Here is a 19747-nt window from a genome sequence, read left to right as displayed (position 1 = left end):
GTCGAATATTCCATCAAAAATAATATAGAGATAATAGAAAATTATTTGTCCGCAAGACATTCTTCCAACAGTTGTCGCAAGTATTTTTTGAAAAAAAAAAATTATTTTGGCAGAGTCGCCGCTAAAAAGAATTTCTAAAAAAATCAATTTTGACAAAATTTTCTGCCTTTCTTACAAAAAAATTATTTTGCAGTAGATACTTATAAGAAAATTCATGAAAAATAAAATATTTTCGGTAAAATGTCGAGTAAAATGTGACAGACGTTACAAATAGTAGAGGCGAAACACCGTAGGGTGGCTACAACGCCTAACAACGGAGATTCAGAAGCATAGACTGACGGCCAAGTTTTAAGAGAGCCCTTAATCACCGAGGATGTTGAAATCATTATTCGTTTTCAAACATAAGTCATTAGTCTTGAACATGTTTATCTAGGCCAAGTTGCCGCGTACAGCAGGAGACAAGTCTGGAACATAAATGTAACATTTCTTAGTAGTAGGGGAAAAAATGAAAGGAATTTTATTACTAAACTTGACAATATAGTCTTGGAAAAGCAAGACAATCCCAAGCACACACCAAGGACAGAATTACAACAGATAGATGCGGCCGTCGAAGGATATACAAATGGACTAAAACCGTGTATATAAACAAAAAGTACCATCTCTCTCATCTTGGGCTCGTTGTCCATGGTGGAGAAGCTTTGTACAAGAAACTCTGTGATGGAGTTCCGTAACTGGGATCGAGATTGTGGAGCTGCTCAATGAGCTGGGACCGTCGCTCCTTGAAGAAGTCTAACCGTGTCGTTAATTCTACCAAAGCAGAGGATGCCACAGGTGGGTGTCTCTGTTTGCAGGGCAGCCACCAATTCCAGACATTGGAAGTGTGTACACACTAGTTAGTTTCGTTTAACCAAAGCTAATCAAATTTCGAACAAGATTGAAAAAGATAACATGCGCTGGCACGTGTACCTCTGTTAACCGGGATGTATTGGAAGGTGCAGAATTAACAGGTGAAAGCTCATCATTAGAATCACTCAAACTAGTCAACTCAGTCCCTTGCTTTCGCAAAGGTTGTTGCCTGCTGCTTGTAGATGCTAAAACTGGTGTCTTCGCATTCCTCCAATCTGTTCCCCAAGAACTTTCCTGTAGTATTTTGTATTAGTAACGTAAAGAGTCAAAAAAAGTAGCTCAAAATAGCAACAAAAGTCTATGCCTGCTGTCTACGAGAGAACTGTACCAGAAACCAAAAAATACCTCGCTTCTTTGCTTTCTCTCATTATTGCAAAACGCAAGAGTCATATCAAAATCCTGTTGTAGCATCTTCCTGCACCACCCAAACATAGAAACATTGAAACATTGAAACATTTAAGTGATCGCAGCCAGATATGAAAAATCTTACTGTTGTGAATGAAGACCCTCGGCATGCTGAAACCGGTCACAGGCATCAGACAAAGACCCATATTGATGCTGACGTTGCTGATTAAGTTGATGGTGAAGCTCTGCTACCTTCTGTTTCAACCTAGCTACATCAGCTTCTGCAAGGGCTATCTCCTCAAGCTCAGCTCGTGTCTTCAGTGAAAGAAAGAACAATTAAAACAGGACCACATTCTAATCAGCCAAATAAATAACTCAACAAGGCCGCGTACATACTTTTGAATCCATACCACCCGAACTTGAAACCTGCCCAGAAGACATGCTCAGCCCAACTTCCAATGCAGCTCTCAGATCTCTTTCCGCTTGTAATTGTTCTTGTAGTCTTGAAACCTTTATCAGTCGGACATAAACCATAAGGAACATACCCAAGATGATGGACTATAAATTTCTTAAATCATCACAAGAATGTTACACTATACCACACTCGAAAGAATAAAAACCCCAAGAAATTAAGAAATTATCATATAAAGTAAAAGGGTAAATCATGCAGTACATCTTGTTCAAGGGCCAAACGACGCTCATGTAAAGCTTGTTTTCTTCTTTCAAGACTGGCTTGCAAAATGGCATTCCCCTTGGCCTGTTAGGCAAATTTGAACCTATTAGCAGAAAAAATCCCATTTAAAAGGAAACCGATCAAATGAAAGAAATCTCACCTCCTTTGCAATCCTATTGCGCAAATCATTCTTTGTAATCTCAAGCCTTTGAATGGCAAGCCTACAAGCAGAATCACTGATCAATTTCATAATATGACAGAGAAATCACAAAAAGTAACAAATAAACAAATTAGTAGGTCATGTTTTGCGATAAAATAGAAGTACGGACGTATGCAGATCATTTGCAGTTTTTTTTTTTTTTTTGAAAGAGAAGAATGAAAACTTAGTGCAACATAGTTAAAGTGTATAATTGTTTTATTCAGACAAAGGTTGTTTTGAACAAACAGTCCAAAAAAAAAAGAAACCTATTATGACAGGCCAAAAATAAATCCACCAATGTAAATCATCTTCAAAACACCTATAAGAGAAAATTAACTTAATTAAACTTTCATGCCACAGCTTTGCAAGGGTGAAGTCTTACAGTCTCTCCCAAAATCTGACACATCTAACCTCACTCCCAAAATCTGACATAACAGATGTTACACAAAACCTAACCGATACGCCCACCATTGCAGCTATCCATAAAAATGACAGAGTTGATCATAATGTGAAAAAGAAAAGACTTGAAGATTTGAATACTTACTCTTCCTCGCCAGAAGAATCAATTGATTCCATTGATAGATTCTTCCTTGCCTAGAAAAAAACAAAAATAACACTAAATCAAGCAAATCATAACGATTACAGAAGAACAACGAAAAAATCTAATTATCCCAACAAGTGGGATAATCACTTCTGCAATGGGAATACTTTTATTTCACATACAGAACTGATAGGTGAAGAGGATGTCAAACATTAGAGAAAAAGGAAAAGTTAATTGAATCAATACTAAAAAAACGAAACAAGTTTCAAGTTCACACAAGTATACCAATCCAGAGAATTACCACACAACAAAAACTAACACTTACGCTGTTGCGTTCCCAGTAAGCAGAACGTTTCACGCTGGCATTTGAAACACTTGGTTTAGCCACTGGCATCTCTGCACATAAATCAGCTCCAGATATCGGTAAAGAAAGCACAGGATCCATTGAAGATAGGATATCCCTCATTGACTGATGACACTCACTGGCAGGTAAAACACTAGGAGCACCTTTTTCCATCAGTGGGATCTCACTGCTTTTCTTCAAGATACACTGATCACTGAGTTGGCCAGTAGAATTGTTTTGTGGTTTCAGATTTGTGGCAGAAGTCTGATTCTCTCGAGGGGAATCAGCATCTGAATCATCCACACCAAAAACCTAACCATTTATACAAGATAGATCAGCTAACACAAATGACGCTCAAGGATAGAAAGACAAATGAAATCTATTAAAACAATCACAAATAACTAGCAAAACTCAGAACACCTCTTTCTATTCACTTGAAATCATAATAAAACAACAAAGAAGAAGTAGCTATATTTGCCATGATATCTAGAACATGTTTGCTGGTAGAAGTAAAAATCCAAGTCAACTTAACAAATAAAGCATCACATATGAACCTACAACAGAGAGAAATCCTTGTTTTCCCATTCTTTGAAGCATCATCCTTGTTTTCCCCTTCTTTTGAAGAATTCTTGCTTTCCCAGTTTTCTGAAATATTCTTGCTTTTCTTTTCTTTTTTTAAGTATCCTTGTTTTCCATTAGCAACTTTAAATGCAAATGTGAAGTTATTTAAAGCATTGACTGCTCAAATTTCTCAATGAATTGATTTGCATGTGAGAACTCCCAGCAGGCAAGACATAAATGCAGAATATCAGCAAACTATCTTTTTTGACTAACAAACAATCAGTAAATGCCTTTTCAAAAAAAAAACCAATCAGTGAATGCCATCACCAAATAATGATTCCATTAATTCAATAAATAACAATTTCACAGAGAAAAAGGACTGATCCTCAAGCACATCCTTCAATCAGGACCACTAAAAACAAACATAACACAACACCCAGCCAAAAATTAAGATAACCATAAGCTACATGCATGGTAAGAATAGGAGCGATGAAGAGCAATATTTTCTTAAAAAGGAGGCTATGACCTTGAAGTCATAAAGGTCGCTTCCAGCATATCCACTGGTTTCACTTGATTTTCCACTGAGAACACGTTCAGGACCTTCATCCACCTCAGCATCAACATCAATTTCAGCATCATGGTATCCATTACTTTTCAAATCCAAATTGTCATCTTCAGAAGATTCCTCACTTCCACTGTTTCCCATGTTAGAATCAGGTGATGCAGAGCATCTATGCAAATTATCATCCTGAGATAAGAAACAAAAACATAATGCAGCTTCGGCATATTAAAGCAAAAGAGCTACTGATATGAAAGAGTGGACACTGTGTTAGCTTTTTTCTAGCTTAAAACAACCAATTCATAGGTCCTAATTCATATAAAAGGAAAAGACTTGCTGATCATCTGATTGAGAAAAAATACCCACATAAGTTGTGGCTATCTGAAACTTTATTGTGATAACAATGTCCTGTTTGGTCAACTACAATCTTCACACCCACACAAGTTGTGGCTACCTGAACTTTCACTATTAATTAAAGTTATTTGACCATCAGTACCACCAAACTCAGTTTTTACCGGTGTCTTTTTTTTTACCCACCAGATGAAAGTGAACAATGTAAAAGGTCTTTAAGTCAAAATTTTAATTTCTTTTTTTTTTTCACTTTTGAATGCACAATCAATAAATCTATGAACCATACTGCATAAACAATTAACAATTTGAAGCCTGTTTGTGAGCTGTTAATGTTGGGTCCAAGTCCATCCAAAAATGACTAGCCAAAAGTTCTCTTCCCAAGTAATAAGCACCAGGTTTTTTAACCTTGGATCTATGATGGACTATTCTTTACAACCCACCACCCCACCCCCAAATCTGTGCCCCTAACTCCTACAAATGTACAACTTTGGGTGGAGGCCCACATATGAACACTTGGTCTAATACCATGGTGACGTTGGATCCGAATCCAACCTGAAATGACTAGCCGCAGTTAAAAAACTTCTATCTAAATAATAAGCACTAGACTTTTCTTATTCTGGATCCATGAGGAACAAAACAACTCAACTGAAATAAAATTAAAATGAAAACACCAGAGTATAAATCGATTCCCAAATGTCAGCTCAGAGCTATAACACATAAAGTAAATGGAACAAAGTTGCAGATAGAAAGAGTTACATAAAAATCGTACATCAAAGATGCTCTCATACTCCTCCACAAGTGTTGTAATAATGGCATGAGCATTATTCGCAGCATTCGCAGCAGCTAGAAGCTGGGCAGAGTTATCCCCATTGATATCAAAATCATCCTCCAACTCACATTCACCAGCCAAAAGTGGGCGAAGTAACAAGGGTGCCATGCAAGCAGCAACCGCCGAGGAGGTCATCCGATTCTTAGAAGTGTGAGCAGCAACAGTGTGCATCATTTTCAGAATCCTGTGCCAAAAAGACCCATAAAAAAGGGCAACAGAAACTAGTGAGCTATCATAACTTGGGAACTCATTAAAGATAAAGATACCCAAAAAACTAAACAACTACTACCAGCAACACAATGTTGGTAAATAAGAGTGATTAACAAGTCAAAGTAGGGGCAAATCTCAAAGAGTCACTTAATAGTCAAATGCTAAGCACATGTCATACACAACCCTTGCAAACATTGTTTAAGTCAAATCTAATTACCCTCATAATACGAGTATGAAAGACAAAGGAGCCTATCACAAACACGATTGAAATGAGTTCTTCTTTAATACTAATTACACATGCAGACTGCACCCCTTTTCCCTGATGAGAGGAACCCAAAATCTCACACAAGAAACCCCATCTGACAGACAACAGTATCAGAATCATTATTGAAATTTAGTTCTTGAAAGGCAAGTGACAAATAAACAAATCAAATTACCTTTGTAATAATCTTCGATTTGGTTCTGGAAATGTATCAGATATTGCAGAGCGCATGGCACTAATCCGAACATCCCTTAGCTCAATTCCTAGACACATACATTAACATAATCCATTAAATATTAAAAGTCCGTGCTCAAGGAGCTCTCCAAGTTCACCATGCTTTTCAGTAAATAACTAGAACAACTTTATGGTGAGCTTAAAACAGCAAGGGGTGTACACTTCTAATACTGTGAATGTGCATATGCATAGCACTTCCACTTACTATATGCTTCAAGTAGTGCAGTACAGCAGGATGCAGGAACAGGAGATGAAGGCAGCTCCCTAAGAACATGCTGCAAATTCAGAGAATATAACATAAAGATTTAGAAAGTGGAACATAAAAAAGTAAAAAGCATCAAAATTACCAACTGCATAGATGAAACAATCGATCAATCATCACCTTAACACAGTCCCCAACAACATGGGCATCTTCATCAGATGCAAACTCTGTCTTACCTGAAATTAAGTTAAACAATGATAACAATTATACTTTTGCAAGGCATTGAGAAGCATGAAAAAGCAATGATTAAGTTGAAAAGTTATTGGCCATGATTAAACAAGAACTGGATTCTTTTTTTGGATATCAATGAGAAAAGATATCTCAATTAAAGGAAGCTTCCAGAGTAGACAGCACAAAGGATTAAACCATAGCTGGCATTAATGTTTTATTGGTCAGTCCCAACTCAAGTAAAGCCGCAAATTACAAAAAATTAAGTTGAAGAATAAGGATGGAATATGAGTAACACCGCCACCAGCTTCTCCCACTGTAAAGTCCCCGGTTTTCAAGTTCCATGGGAAGAACTTTTGTAACTTACAGTGGCTAGTACAAGACAAAAAGTCACGAAGAAACTCTTCTCAGCAAAAAGAACGAGGCACAATGATGTTCCAGCGACCAAAAAGAAAATTTGTATTAATCTTTAAAGCTTTCATGGATACAATAGTTCTCCCTATTTATAAACTTCAAAAACCCTATGACCTACCAAAATAGGTTACATCACAATAATAGAATTTTCCTAGGACTAAACTTCTCAATTAACAATGACATATTAAATTGAAACCACTTGGTAGGAAAGAATTCAAACAACTAAAGTAGATAGAAACTACTTTCCTAAGTTGACTACTAGTAAAGGAGACCAACTAACCTAACACTTTCTTAAATAAAACTCTCCTAATTGGGGCCTCTTGAGAAACTCCAAAACGAGTAAAAGTAGCAATTTGCTGACTTTCCCTTGATAGAAGATACTAAAACAAAGTACTGTCCTTACACAATAACTTTCCCAAAATGTAAACAGATGTATTTCAGTCTTCTTTCATTGTCTTCTTCCTTTTATATGTTTTCAACTGTTTTGGATGACTTTCTTCTACCACAATCAAGCCATGCACTACTAGCCAAGTAATCAGCAATCCCATTGGCACTTCTAAGGCAACGGATCCAAGTAACAATCAGCATAGAAGATGCACTCATGGTAGCTTTCTATCCAAAGGTTCACCTAAGGACAACTGCCAAGTCCCCCTCAATAACAAGAGGTGAACCAGCCATTTTCCATCCCTTAGGCCTAGGAGAATGGCCTTAACCCAACTATTATGGGATCAAATTAACCAAAAAAATTAGGGTAGTCAAGACTGATACTACCAGCAAATCTCTGATGTTTCCACTACAGCCATAAGGCCCAGCACTTCCCCTTGCACTGCCATCAAAGTTACCAAACAGCTGGACAAACAATTGCATGTCTAATTGAATGAACAACCAACCTCCAATTCCTCTAGAAAACAGCACTAGGAATTTGGAGCAATCTATGGAAACTTACTAGCACAGAAAGGATCAAAGAAACCGAATACAGTATCCAAGATCATGGAACCATGGAATGGAAAACATCATCAATGTCATAGTAAGCAGGTTTTGCAACTAAACATATCAAGTATTTTTTTTTCAGAACACAGGATCATTATTGACCACCCAAGATGCATGATTGGAGCAACTGTGCCTACAGTGGGACACTCAACCTGCTATCAACATTAATACAAGCCATATGAAGAAAGTCAGCATCAAGACCATGGAGTCTCATGAGCATAACACCAATCTGTGGTATCAAACATAAAGGCACAGAAGTCCTATAGCCAAAACTAGTCCTTAATGATGGAGATGAACCTTGCTCATATTCTTGAACCCTACGGTCAACCTCTTCAACATCTGCAGATTGTCGCAAAATACCTTCTACTTCAACACCTGTTGAGGATGATAAAGACATTTAATTGATATTAAACATAGAAATGTTTGAGCATTCAAAACCAGAAAATACCACAGAGCTACACAATTTAAATAACAAGAAAAAAAAGAGTTCACTCTAGATGGCATCATTAGAAACATTTTTTCAGATACATTGTCAGCCTTGAAATGTTGAATATTCTTTGAAGACTATGTAGCTTATGATCTATGTTTAGTGCTGTAGTTGCTGATTTACTTTCTTGCCCTCACGTCGAATCATTGCCCTGAGGATGCTTTTGTACTTTGTCATCAAAACTTCTATGTATGTTGGACTTTTAGGGAAGAGCTCATGCAACTATGTTTCTTCTTCCCTTTGTTTGTCTCATGCAATTTCCTGTTTCTCCTCTTCTCAACCACATGCACCACTTCTTTTCTCTTTCATGTCTCTCTTCTCTGTCCTTCTTCCACTCTAGTTCATCTACCCAAAGAACAGTTTAATTGAACACTGAAACTTAACTTGGCATTTGAGCCAGGATTTTAGAGTTCCATTGTTACTCTTCGATGTGAATTGTATGGAGATGGATGTACGACAGCCATAGATCAGCCATCTTTCCACTGTGAATCGGCTTGATGAGAAAAGTCCTCCTTTTTTTTCTTTTCTTTTTTTTTCTTTTTTTTGTTGTTGGCTTAACCTACACTGAGATAGGAGGTCACTCTTCCTGTTTCATGCTGTGGTTCATGGGGAGACATTATATTTTTCAGATTTTGAGTTGAAGTTGCTTGCCATGTTTTGCTATTCTGCTTTCTGCATGTTATTCTAGTTTTGATCTATGTGCCTCTGATGTTATCGTTATTTGCTGCTGAGAAAACCCTAGGTTCGTTGGCCTCTCTGCTATGCCTTTGTTTCCTTGAGATCTGCCATTAGTTATGCATACTTATTGCTGTTTTGCATAAAAGTTTATGTTTCCTTAAAGTCTTCCATAGTTAGGTCTCCTCTTGCTGCCCTACTTCTTGTGTTCCATTCTCGCTTTGGTTAAACCTACTTTTTGTCAAGAGTTAATGTTATTTGTTCCTCGTTGCTTAATAATTGTTGGCAGTTCTTAAAAGCTGTTCTCTTCTTTTTATATTAGTGATTACACGATTAGTATGGCTGATCAATCAACTACTACCGGTCTGAGCAAGTCAGCGACTGCGATTAAAACTGAAATCCATAAGATTACTAAAATGCTTCTCAAAGGAAACTTAAACTACCTGGCCTGGTCCTAGTCTGTAAAATACACATGATCAACTTATTGACAACCCTCCAACTCTTGATGAGATGGATGCTAACTATAAAAACGGGTTGAAGGAAGACACCCTTGTTACAAGTTGGATGATAAATAACATGGAGGAGAATATGTTTATGAATACAATTCATCTTGACACTACAAACATATTTAGTACACTTGCCCTGAACTTTATTCGAGTTTTGCCAATCTTTAGAGACTTTATGACATTTTTCAAGAGATGCACATGACAGAACAAGGTGATGATCTCAATGGTTATTTTGCTTGGTTCAGAGGCCTGCTCCAAGCATGGAAGTTAGTGCCAATCTATTCACACAAGATTGGAAAACAGAAGCAAAATGGTGAGAGACATTGATTGCTTCATTCTGTCTTGCTAATCTAAAACCCTAGTTGGTGAGGCAAAGTCTCAGGTTTTGAGTATAACTGCCAAACCCACATTTGCTTATGTTTGTGCCACTGTTGAAAGATCGAATCCAAAGCTCCAACTCTCAGATGCCACTTGTAGAGAATTCAGCCATGTTTTCTCATGGCCTCGGTGATGTAAAATAATGGTTAAGGTGTTACAAGGTGGGACCCACCATGTCACACGAGCTGGTGGGACCCACCATGATCACATGAGGTAGCATGATGACTCTCACAATAAAAAGTCTTACAGAGCCAAAATCATTATGGAAGCTGGTCTCACAGAAGAGTTTCAGTTTAAAGGTGTTTTAGTTATGTTAGTCTTCTATTTATGTTGAGTTAATTAATTATGCTAGGACTTATTAGAGTTTGGATGTAATTGGGACAAGGGTAGTTTAATTATAATTGGACTCTACTACTTTCCTCTATTATAAATAGGAGTTTATGTACTTTGATTACATCAAGTCAATGAAGCTCTCTACTTCTCAACTCAGGAAGAATCTTTCTCTAGCCTAAACTCTTTTTTTCTCTTTTTTCTCTTCTTTCCTCTCTACCCGAGTTTTCTCTCTCTCTTTGCTCTTTTTCTTCTCCCTCTCTCATCTTGCTCGAGGTTTCAATCATGGGGTTCTAAATTGAACATGGTATCAGTGCATCAAATTTAAGATCCCCACGTCAAAAGAACGCTCTAAGAAGTTATGATCAAAGCCACTCATAGATGGCTCTTTGTGAAGCAAGATTGAAGCTTGTGAGATAAGTTTTTTATTCTTGTTAATATTACTTCATGTTTTTGGTTTTCAGATCTTTAGAAGATGGTTCAAAGATGATTTTATTATTGTCTTCATCTAATGAAATTATTGAAATTTATGCATCTCGGATTAGAAGAAGTTTACCAAGGCAATTTTGTCGATTTGCAAGTTCTTGGCTGAAAATCGGTTTATGTTGAAATTATCTGCATAAAAAGTTATAATTTTGTGGGAACAAGACTTTCCTGAGGAAGAAAATTGTTCTTGAGCCTATTATGAGTGGTTTTGTATCCATTGGATTTCAAAAATCTAATTACTTAGCTTCCATGCTAAGTTTCTCCATTAACCAAGTTATTTGAAGAACTCTACTCGATTTTGTGTTTTTTTGGAGAATTTTTTGAAAGCCAAGAGGTGGCTGATTGATCTTGGAACTGATTGGTTTATCCCAAACTATATTTTTGGAATGATCTAATTTGGAATTGCTACCTTACCTTACTTGATCTCATGCTTATTAATTGATTTTTGCTATTCTCTACAAAGAAGGCTAGAGAATTAATTATATAAATTTTTGGCCACCAAGTTGACTGGCCTAAGAGGGTTCCCCCCTTTGCCTAAAGACTTGATAAGCTCGGGTTCTCCTCCCATCTACCCAAGCTAGCCTTGGCTGGTCTTGAATCTCCAAGCAACTTAGGCTACTTCAAATTTGAGCACATTATTACCCTTGAATTGCCTCTTATGGCTAAAAAATACATGGGTAACAAGAATGATATTCTCAAGATTACTACCTATACCCTTGCGAGGGATATCAAATTTCTTGAGCTGGTCCACATCGATTCGACAGTTCCTTATAACAAGGGATCTACTTGGTCACCTCACCAAACTTGGGCCACCCATTGATGAAGAAGATATTGCTTATGCTATGTGGTTACCAAAATGACACTTACTAGTTTGCTGATTTTTTTCTACAATGCCAACTGCAATATTTACTGAGTGAACCAAGCAACAGGGTAAGCAATTATGACAACAGTCTCATTCATCAAAATCTTGACCTACCAAATTTTTCAAGAAAGCGAAGAGCTTTTTCTAGGAATGAAGGACCACCATCAATGTCTTCCAACGCAAGCAGAATTGGCCTCCCAACAACCATTGACTTGACTGGCCGTTTATCTCTCCCTGTGGAAACTATAGCAAATACATCAGCACAAAAAATACCATCAAAAGCAAATCTTAAACCACAACTGATTCTCATTTTTTTTCTTTTTTAATGTTTAGAAAGTTATCAAAATAAAAAAATGTATAAATTAAAAACCAAAAACTGATTAAAAAGAATAGAATAGTTATATACCAGTCATAAAGTGAGCAACATTCTCTTTTCAGAAAACCAAAGTGAGAAACATTCTAGCCACAGATTTTGGGCACATAGAACACAACCACACAGAAAGCAGAACACACTTCAGGTGCTCCAACAGAGTTCAGACAGGACAGCCATTAACAATAAGTAAAGTTAATTGTTTTCAACAACTAAAACCAAACCAACAGAATAGCATGAGTGCAGTTGAAATGTTTATTTCTGAGCTAAAATAATAGATACACGATATTCTCAAAAGCTGGTCCCATTAATATGAGAAATTATGCTGGTTGTGAAACATCCACAACATAAAAAATGGCAACATTACCCCATTAGTGTCAAAAAATAAAATAAAAAATAAAAATAAAAATAAAAAGGGATGCCAACTCATGTGGATAACATACTATATTAGTAGAGAGAGGTACCAACATTGTTGGAAAGATACATCAATTGTATCAGCTGTGTCACTACGAAAAATTCCATTGTGACCCATCACAAGTGCAGCACTTGGAGCCTGTGCCAAAGCCTGTTCAAGGGCTGTTTTCCACTCATACAGATCCTCCGATGACTCAGCCTGGTGAATTGAGAAACAAAAACAATAAGCACATGAAGTGTCAACAAAATTAATAGAACAGCAAAGAAGAACTTGAAACTTATTTCTTCATGGGCAGGGAATCAATGAAGCACCTTAAGAGTGAAAGCTCGCCCATCACGCCCATCAGGAAATAACACTGTCAGCAGTTTTTTATCTTCTCTTACTACCACACTGCAAAAATCACACTTCAATACAGGCAAGAGAAACAAAGGCATCAAAACAGTAGGAATTAGTTTGTATATACCTGCCCGAATTATTCAAATCGATACCTCCCAAAGTCAGATTAACTTCACCCCCTCTCTGGGGAAGTGCACTCTGAAAATCAACTCACCAGAATTAGAACTTGTTCAAACCACCCAAAATGAACTTTTTCAGTTAACTTACTGTTAAATTTTCATGACAACAGATCAAGATTTCCATGAACAGACGACAAAACAAAACACAATTTTTTTTCTGAATGAAACATAAACCATAAGATCAAATTTTCAAAGAGCCTACGACACCACAAATACAAAAATGTTTTAAAAACAATGAGACATCAACTCCTGGGGAAGCAAAATTACAAGCAAAATTACAACAGAGAGACATCAATACAGTAAAAACTCAATTTCCAACCGGACTCAAAAAAGAAATCAAAAGAGAAATAATAGCTATACATGTAATAAAATTAACCAACAAGACAAAAAAAAAGAAACAAAAACAAAAAGTCATACATCAACTGAATGAAATATAGTTCTACCTAGAGAAACAAACAAAAAAAGAGTTGGATGCATTCTCATACACCCACTTGCATTCGATAGGCCTAGGATAAATGAGCCAAAGCTACTTCCCCTAAATCATGCAAACTCAGGTTCCCTTGAGATAGTTTCGATCTCCAAAGAAAGTTTTTCTTTCCATACATCAAATGCAAGCTCAGGTTCCCTTTAGATAGTTTCAATCTCCAAAGAAATTTTCTCCATCCATACATCACATGCAAGCTCAGGTTCCATATGTCATATCTTCTGACTTTTCTTATTTCTGGAGTAATATAACTAGATCAGCCAACCAGTTGGCTAACTCTTTAGCTAAGCAGCTTCTGACTTTTCTTATTTCTGGAGTAATATACCTAGATCAGCCAACCAGTTGACTAACTCTTTAGCTAAGCAGGAGATATCCCTCCAATCCCTCATTGTAAGAAGACTCCCCACCTAATTTTGTTCTTGCCTTCGAGCTTTGGATTGAAATTAACCTTTCTCAGAAAAATGTCATTTTTTTCCATACAATAATGTTTTACTTTTTAGAAATGGAAAAGTAAAACTATTTTGAAATAAATGGAAGATATACAAGGTGATTTACCAGAAGCACAGTGACAAAGAAATTTAAAAAGCAAGTCAATACTAACAGGATCATTTTTGAAGAAAACCAAGGATGAACGAGTGAGGATGAACCAACGCTTCTTCCATGACTTCCAACCAATTCCTGCACAATTTTGTTCGAAGAGTAAAAAAGGTGTTTCAGGAGTTATTACTAAGGAAAAAGAACAAATAAACAGTGTCACTGCATAGCACATATACTACTACATTGGTGCAAAGGGAAACTTATACTATCCTAAGCAATGCAAAAAGTTACCAGAAGTTCTTCTAATCCGTACCCTCCAAAAATGATGTTTTAATTTAAATTTAGAATGAGTCAGTGATTCTACTTCCAAATATGATATTCTAATTTAAATTTAGGCTGATGAATGTAGCAGAATAGTTTATACAACAAATATGTCAACAATAGTTGAGCCACTGGTGAACAAGCTCTTCTGCCATTAGTTTATGAGGTATTGGGTCTAAGTAACGTGGTAAACAAGCTCTTCGATTTGACTTGCACATCAGAAACAAGGGTTTCACTATCTCAGACAGAAACAACAAACTTTCAAAACAATATGAATCCATGGAACGGCAAGGGTTGATTAAATTGTCAGGGCAAGGAAAATCACAACATCATAAATTTTGAGCAGCACCATGTCCACTTCAGTTCAGCTAAACAAAAACCACTTTTCTTCTTTTGAATGATGTGAGAAAACTATTCAACACTGACCAAAAATTTGGCACTAAGAGTTCATAGATTTGAATAGAAAGTATCACACACCTAAAGTTACCACGCAATGAGATGTCTATAACAAAAAAATTATGTTCTCATCTTCTAAAATGGAAGACAGTATTTTACATGGAGAACAATTGGGTGTTAATAAAATTTGCATCTCTTTTTTATTATTATTAAAGGATATGCTAGCAGCCAGCAACTCACTTGTATCATCTATAAAAGCACAGTTACATCAGAACCAACATAAGAATTGGACAAGGCAGAAAAATACATCCACAAGCATAAGCACGTGTGTATCATAAATGCACAGTCAGATTTCAATGGACGGGGAAAATGAGAAGAAATCTGGAAAAGAAGAAAAGATAGACTAACCTTTAGAGGAAATGAAAAGAGGACCACTCTTGAAAACCTGTGTAGCAAGACCAGTGTTAGCAACACATATCGTACAAGAACAACCATATAACAAAATAGATTCAAATTTAGAAACAATAAGGAACAAATATTTTTTGTCCAAAACCGCATCTCCTAAAGGAAGAAATGGTCCAAAATAAGCGCACGACATTCTCTAAGAAACAACATCAAGACATCCTATAATAAAATCAGAAGAGACCAGTACACTAATACCACATTAAGCTACATTCCCTTGAACGGCAATAATGATATGTTAAAAGAGAGAGACAACTAGAGACAATGGCGTAGAGCAATCATTTTAGACGACATTGAAAGGAAAACACGTATTTCAGAACGCAAGATTATTTTTTCAATGGGATCAGATTTCAAAATGAAGTGCCCATGTTGGAAAAAAAAAAAAAAAAGAGAGAGAAAATTCGAACGACTGCTTCGGGAGTCGATATCAGATGCCTCACCCTCACCCTACTTGCTCCTCAAATAACCCATTTTCACAGTCACAGTGATACTTTGCTTCTCAATTCCAACAACGAAAAACCACAAGACCAGAAAAATGAAAGGAAAGAAAAAAGAGAGAACCGTGTTCGTCACTCCAGCCCTCGGCCGCTCGAACTGCGCCAATGAAGCCGACATTTCCAAAATGCCGCCAAAATTATGGAATCAAAATTTTCAGTAATGCCGAACATTTCAAATAAGATAATGCAATGGCATCCATAACGTACAAACAAGAAGCCGATTATCGACCTACAGAGGAAATAGTTTTTCTCATCTGATTACATAGAAACAAGAGGGAAAAATAGAATTCTTAAGGAGAAGTGTGACAGATCTGGAGCAGAACGAAGCAATAACGGCACGCTGCAAGAACTAGGGTTTCAGAATGGAGAAAGTGAGATACAAATGAAGGAAAGGGAGAGAGAGTCCTGTGTCTGAGAAATGGACCCTTTTCAGTAGGGCAGAAGCGAATGTAGCTTCTTCTGAAAGGTTAGTGGATTAGGTAGTCCGTAGCTGAGAGGAATAGAGTGGTAGCTTCGTAATTACATGCTTTCAGTTGAGTTGTTTCCAGAATCAGTGGGCAGGAGCGGTGGCTCTTTTGGGACTATGTTTACCGCTCTTTGACGCCACGCAGCGGCAGAGTGCGCTTCTGCCTCAGGTACCTTAGTCAAAACACTCAATTGGTCGTTTCTCGGTGCGGGTGAACTTTCACTGCGGAGAATACGCATTTCCTACTCGCACGTGCTGTTGTAGGTCCCTGACAGTGTTGATGCGAGTTAACTTCGTAGGCAAAAAGGCGGTGCCCGCGGGCGGAATCGTCAAGGTCTAGGCAAGTATAAATCACACGCAGCATGTGACGCTGCGTGCTGCCCGCTTTGATCTTTTTAGTCACCTTGAATACCAAGTAATCATCCATACCTATAAATGTAAGATATGACGATTAATTCATAAAAGGATACAAAAAGTATATAAGCAGAATGAAATCAGTTATTCTGTACATCGTTTCATTTGAATATCATTCTACCCTACTATTCATATTTTTTACCATTTATTTATCTAATTATCCCAATGATAAAACATGTCATACTAAAATATATAAAATTCTAAAATAATCACATAACCACCATATAAAAAAAACTTACACCATCAAATAGCACAAAAGAGTCCACAATCAAATAGAAAACCCACCAAGAGCGTCGTTTATTAAGTAAGAAAAATAAAAATTATTTGGAATATGTTTCTAACTAATCATTAACCTAAGTGTCTCTAATACATATTGACATTAGAAAATAAATACAAGAATTAAGGAAAACAATATAAAATACCAAATAAATTGGATCTTCAATCAAACAAGGTCAAGCCCCCTCTTCAATTCACCACACAAATATATATACATAAACGTGTTGGTTTTAATATCCTTTTTGAGATCATTTTGATGATAATCCACTTAAATTGTTATCTATGTGTATTAACTGAACTTTGGCAACACAAAAAATCCCAAAGGAAATTGTTAGCAACACAACTATTCAACCAACCAATGCCCACTCAAATAGACTGCACAAAAGGAAACATGTAGCTCAAGCCCTAAAGTACAACGTCCAAATGACCTAATGGTAACTGTTCTTCTAGCAAACCCCAAAAAAATTACAAAAGCTCAAATGGAGTGGAGTCAAATGTCCAATCAATAGGTAAAAGAAAACTCTCAAGTACATTTGCTAGACTTAAAAGTCAACCCAATAAATGCAAGAAAAGAAAAAAAAATAGAAAACAAGCACTGATAAGAAGACCATTTTATTCATTTGTTAAGGTTCGAATGGCCAAGTCAAAAAACCCAAACACTTAAGAGAATGTTGAAGAGCAGGTAATGAAGAGTCTTACATGACTCTTATAAAAGAGAAGTCTCACAAATAAACAATTAAAATGGTAGAATCTTACAAGAGTCCCATGGAAAAAAAGTCTCATAAAAGTGTTTCAATTAAAAGGTGTTTCAATTATTTTAGTATTCAATTGTTTAATTGTTCTAGGTTTTGCCTTTAGGACTCTGGGTGTAATTGAGACTTGGGTAGTTTAATTTCGTTATGATTTTGTCTTTTCTCTATTATAAATAGAGGCCCAATGTATTCAAATTACAATAAAGTCAATGGATTATTTCTTCTCCTAAAATCCAATAGAGAGAAAAAAAGGTATTGTAACAAAATTGTTCACCTATCCATTCAAACATACTAAAGAAAAGCAAAAAAGAGTTTATTGAATGTCACATAGCCATTCCCCAACTATCCAAGTGACATGGTTCAAAAAATTTACAGAATGAGATTGAAGGCTTTTATTCAACCAAAATAGATCTACAAAATCATAAGCTATCTCATCAATAGCTCAAGACTAAATTTTTAAGTATTATTTTATAGCTTTTAATTTAGATATCACCGAGTTTTACAACTTGACAAAATGTTCCTTTTCATTCTCAAAGGTTCAAGTTTTGAATGTTGAAAAGTTGTATCATCTCAAACAACAACTCTCTCTACTTCTAAGGTTTCCAGAAACACTCCCAAGAGCACGTACACTTTGAGATCAAATTTGGAGATGAAATCTAGGCATTTGAAAGCCATCTTTTGAGGATCTAAGTATTTTCATGCTATTATTTTAAAATATTTATTTGCTTAGCTTATAGAGACATTACTTTTCGACTTTAAAATCACATTATTCCTTCTAGCAAGCTTATTGAAGTGACATTTGCATTGTTTTAACAAATTGGGGCTGAAATTTAGAGATCCAAATAGATATATGCTTCTATTTTGAAATCAATTGACTATACTTGGTCAAGTAAACCCAACTAGAGGTCTCTAATTTTAAATCAAGTTACCATGTTTAGAATGTTATTCATTGGGTTGCATTAAGTTTATCCCTTAAATTTTAAAAACCAAAATGATTTTATCTTGAGCTTGTATTTTTCGATTAAGTTAAATTAAGGACTTGGAGCTACTATTACATAGTGTAGGTATATATCGGCCTCAAGATCCTAATTGAGATGATTTTTTTATGACAAATAGTTAAGTATGAATGAAGTGCATTAAGAATACACTGTTGTTCAAAAAGTCCCCCAAAGAAAGTTTTTGACTACATACCCATTTTATCGATCAAAGACCATCTAAACAACCTCCACAAAAAGGGGAAGCAAGCAACTCATGCCAAAAAAATGTACTGTTTGAAAAGCCTAACAATATCATTCAACTAGACAAGAGAGCTCAACACAATAGGCAAGAAGGCCACTCAACCAAATTGCCCCCGTTAGATAGAAGGGGAGAGAGAATGTACTATAAATACTCATTTACCTAGTCAAAAGAAAATCCAAGAACCAATTTATGAAGACTGGCCAACTAGACCAAAATTGAAAGAACGACAAGTGAAAGTAAAACTACTAAAAGTAAATGGGTAGTCTTAAAGAAGCCAAAAACCCAAAAAAGAAGAAATAGAGATCTAATGAAGACCATCCAACCAATCTAGAATCAACTAAAGACATGTTCCAAAGAAGTTATGAAAAGAGATTGAAGACTTTGATTCACCCGAATAAGTCTCCAAAATTTATAAGTAAACATATCTATGTGATTAGTAGCTCATCACAAAAATAAACATTTTATCATGATTTTGAGTTTTCATCGAGATTTAAAAAGGACAAAATATTCTATTTTGAGCTCAATGTCTCAATTTTCAAGAGTTGGGAACTCAACTATTTAAGTCAATTTCATGTCAAGATTTGGTTTTCTTGATTCCTAATACAAAAACAATCATTTCATAATGTATGTTGAATTTCTGGAAAAGAGAAATTCTCCATTGACTCGATGTAATTTGTGTACAATGAACCTCTATTTATAATAGAGGAAATAAGAAGAATTCAATTACAATTAAATTACATTGTCCTAATTACACCCCAAAGTTAAATGCTAAAAAATAAGTCCTAGAATAATTGAATATCTGAACATAAATAGAAGACTAACATAACTAAAACACATTTAACTGAGACTCTTATGTGAGACCTCCTCCTGTAAGTCTCCTCCATACATGTGAAACTTCTTGCTATCATTGTCATGTAAAACTCCACCATACATGCTCTTCAATATTCTCCCTCAAATTGGTGTTTATAAAATAGCTTGCAAGGAAAAAGATTATTAGTCTTCAATCTTCTTTTGTTGAAGAAATTCTTCATA

General features: G+C 36.0%; 1 protein-coding gene across 4 annotated transcripts; it reads right to left on the bottom strand.

The window, feature by feature from the left end:
- Window positions 1–369: 369 nt before the first annotated feature.
- Window positions 370–16004, bottom strand: LOC137955432 (rho GTPase-activating protein 7-like). Of its 4 annotated transcripts, none has more exons than XM_068802369.1 (23): window positions 15633–16004; window positions 15018–15054; window positions 13957–14033; window positions 12820–12890; window positions 12668–12746; window positions 12410–12554; window positions 11686–11814; window positions 8145–8222; window positions 6396–6451; window positions 6219–6288; window positions 5955–6042; window positions 5248–5491; window positions 4095–4316; window positions 3148–3319; window positions 2990–3060; window positions 2668–2717; window positions 2085–2145; window positions 1925–2008; window positions 1648–1761; window positions 1397–1566; window positions 1252–1321; window positions 967–1140; window positions 370–841 (listed from the first exon to the last, which is right to left on the bottom strand). In XM_068802369.1, the coding sequence occupies exons 1-23, from the start codon at window positions 15684–15686 to the stop codon at window positions 665–667; spliced, it is 2493 nt and encodes an 830-aa protein (XP_068658470.1). In that variant the 5' UTR covers window positions 15687–16004; the 3' UTR covers window positions 370–664. The 4 variants fall into 4 exon arrangements, with proteins under 4 accessions (XP_068658470.1, XP_068658471.1, XP_068658468.1 ...); XM_068802370.1 differs by having other exon boundaries at window positions 3172–3319; XM_068802367.1 differs by having other exon boundaries at window positions 2990–3319.
- Between the last annotated feature and the right edge of the window lie 3743 nt (window positions 16005–19747).

This window comes from Aristolochia californica, unplaced genomic scaffold, assembly GCF_029961685.1.
Source record: "Aristolochia californica isolate CCGP_79_NKW_82.1479 unplaced genomic scaffold, dmAriCali1.0.hap1 SCAF_2, whole genome shotgun sequence".
Classification (NCBI taxonomy): domain Eukaryota; kingdom Viridiplantae; phylum Streptophyta; class Magnoliopsida; order Piperales; family Aristolochiaceae; genus Aristolochia; species Aristolochia californica.
The sequence above is the reverse complement of the archived record's forward strand: the minus strand, read 5'-3'. Positions and strand labels throughout refer to the sequence as shown.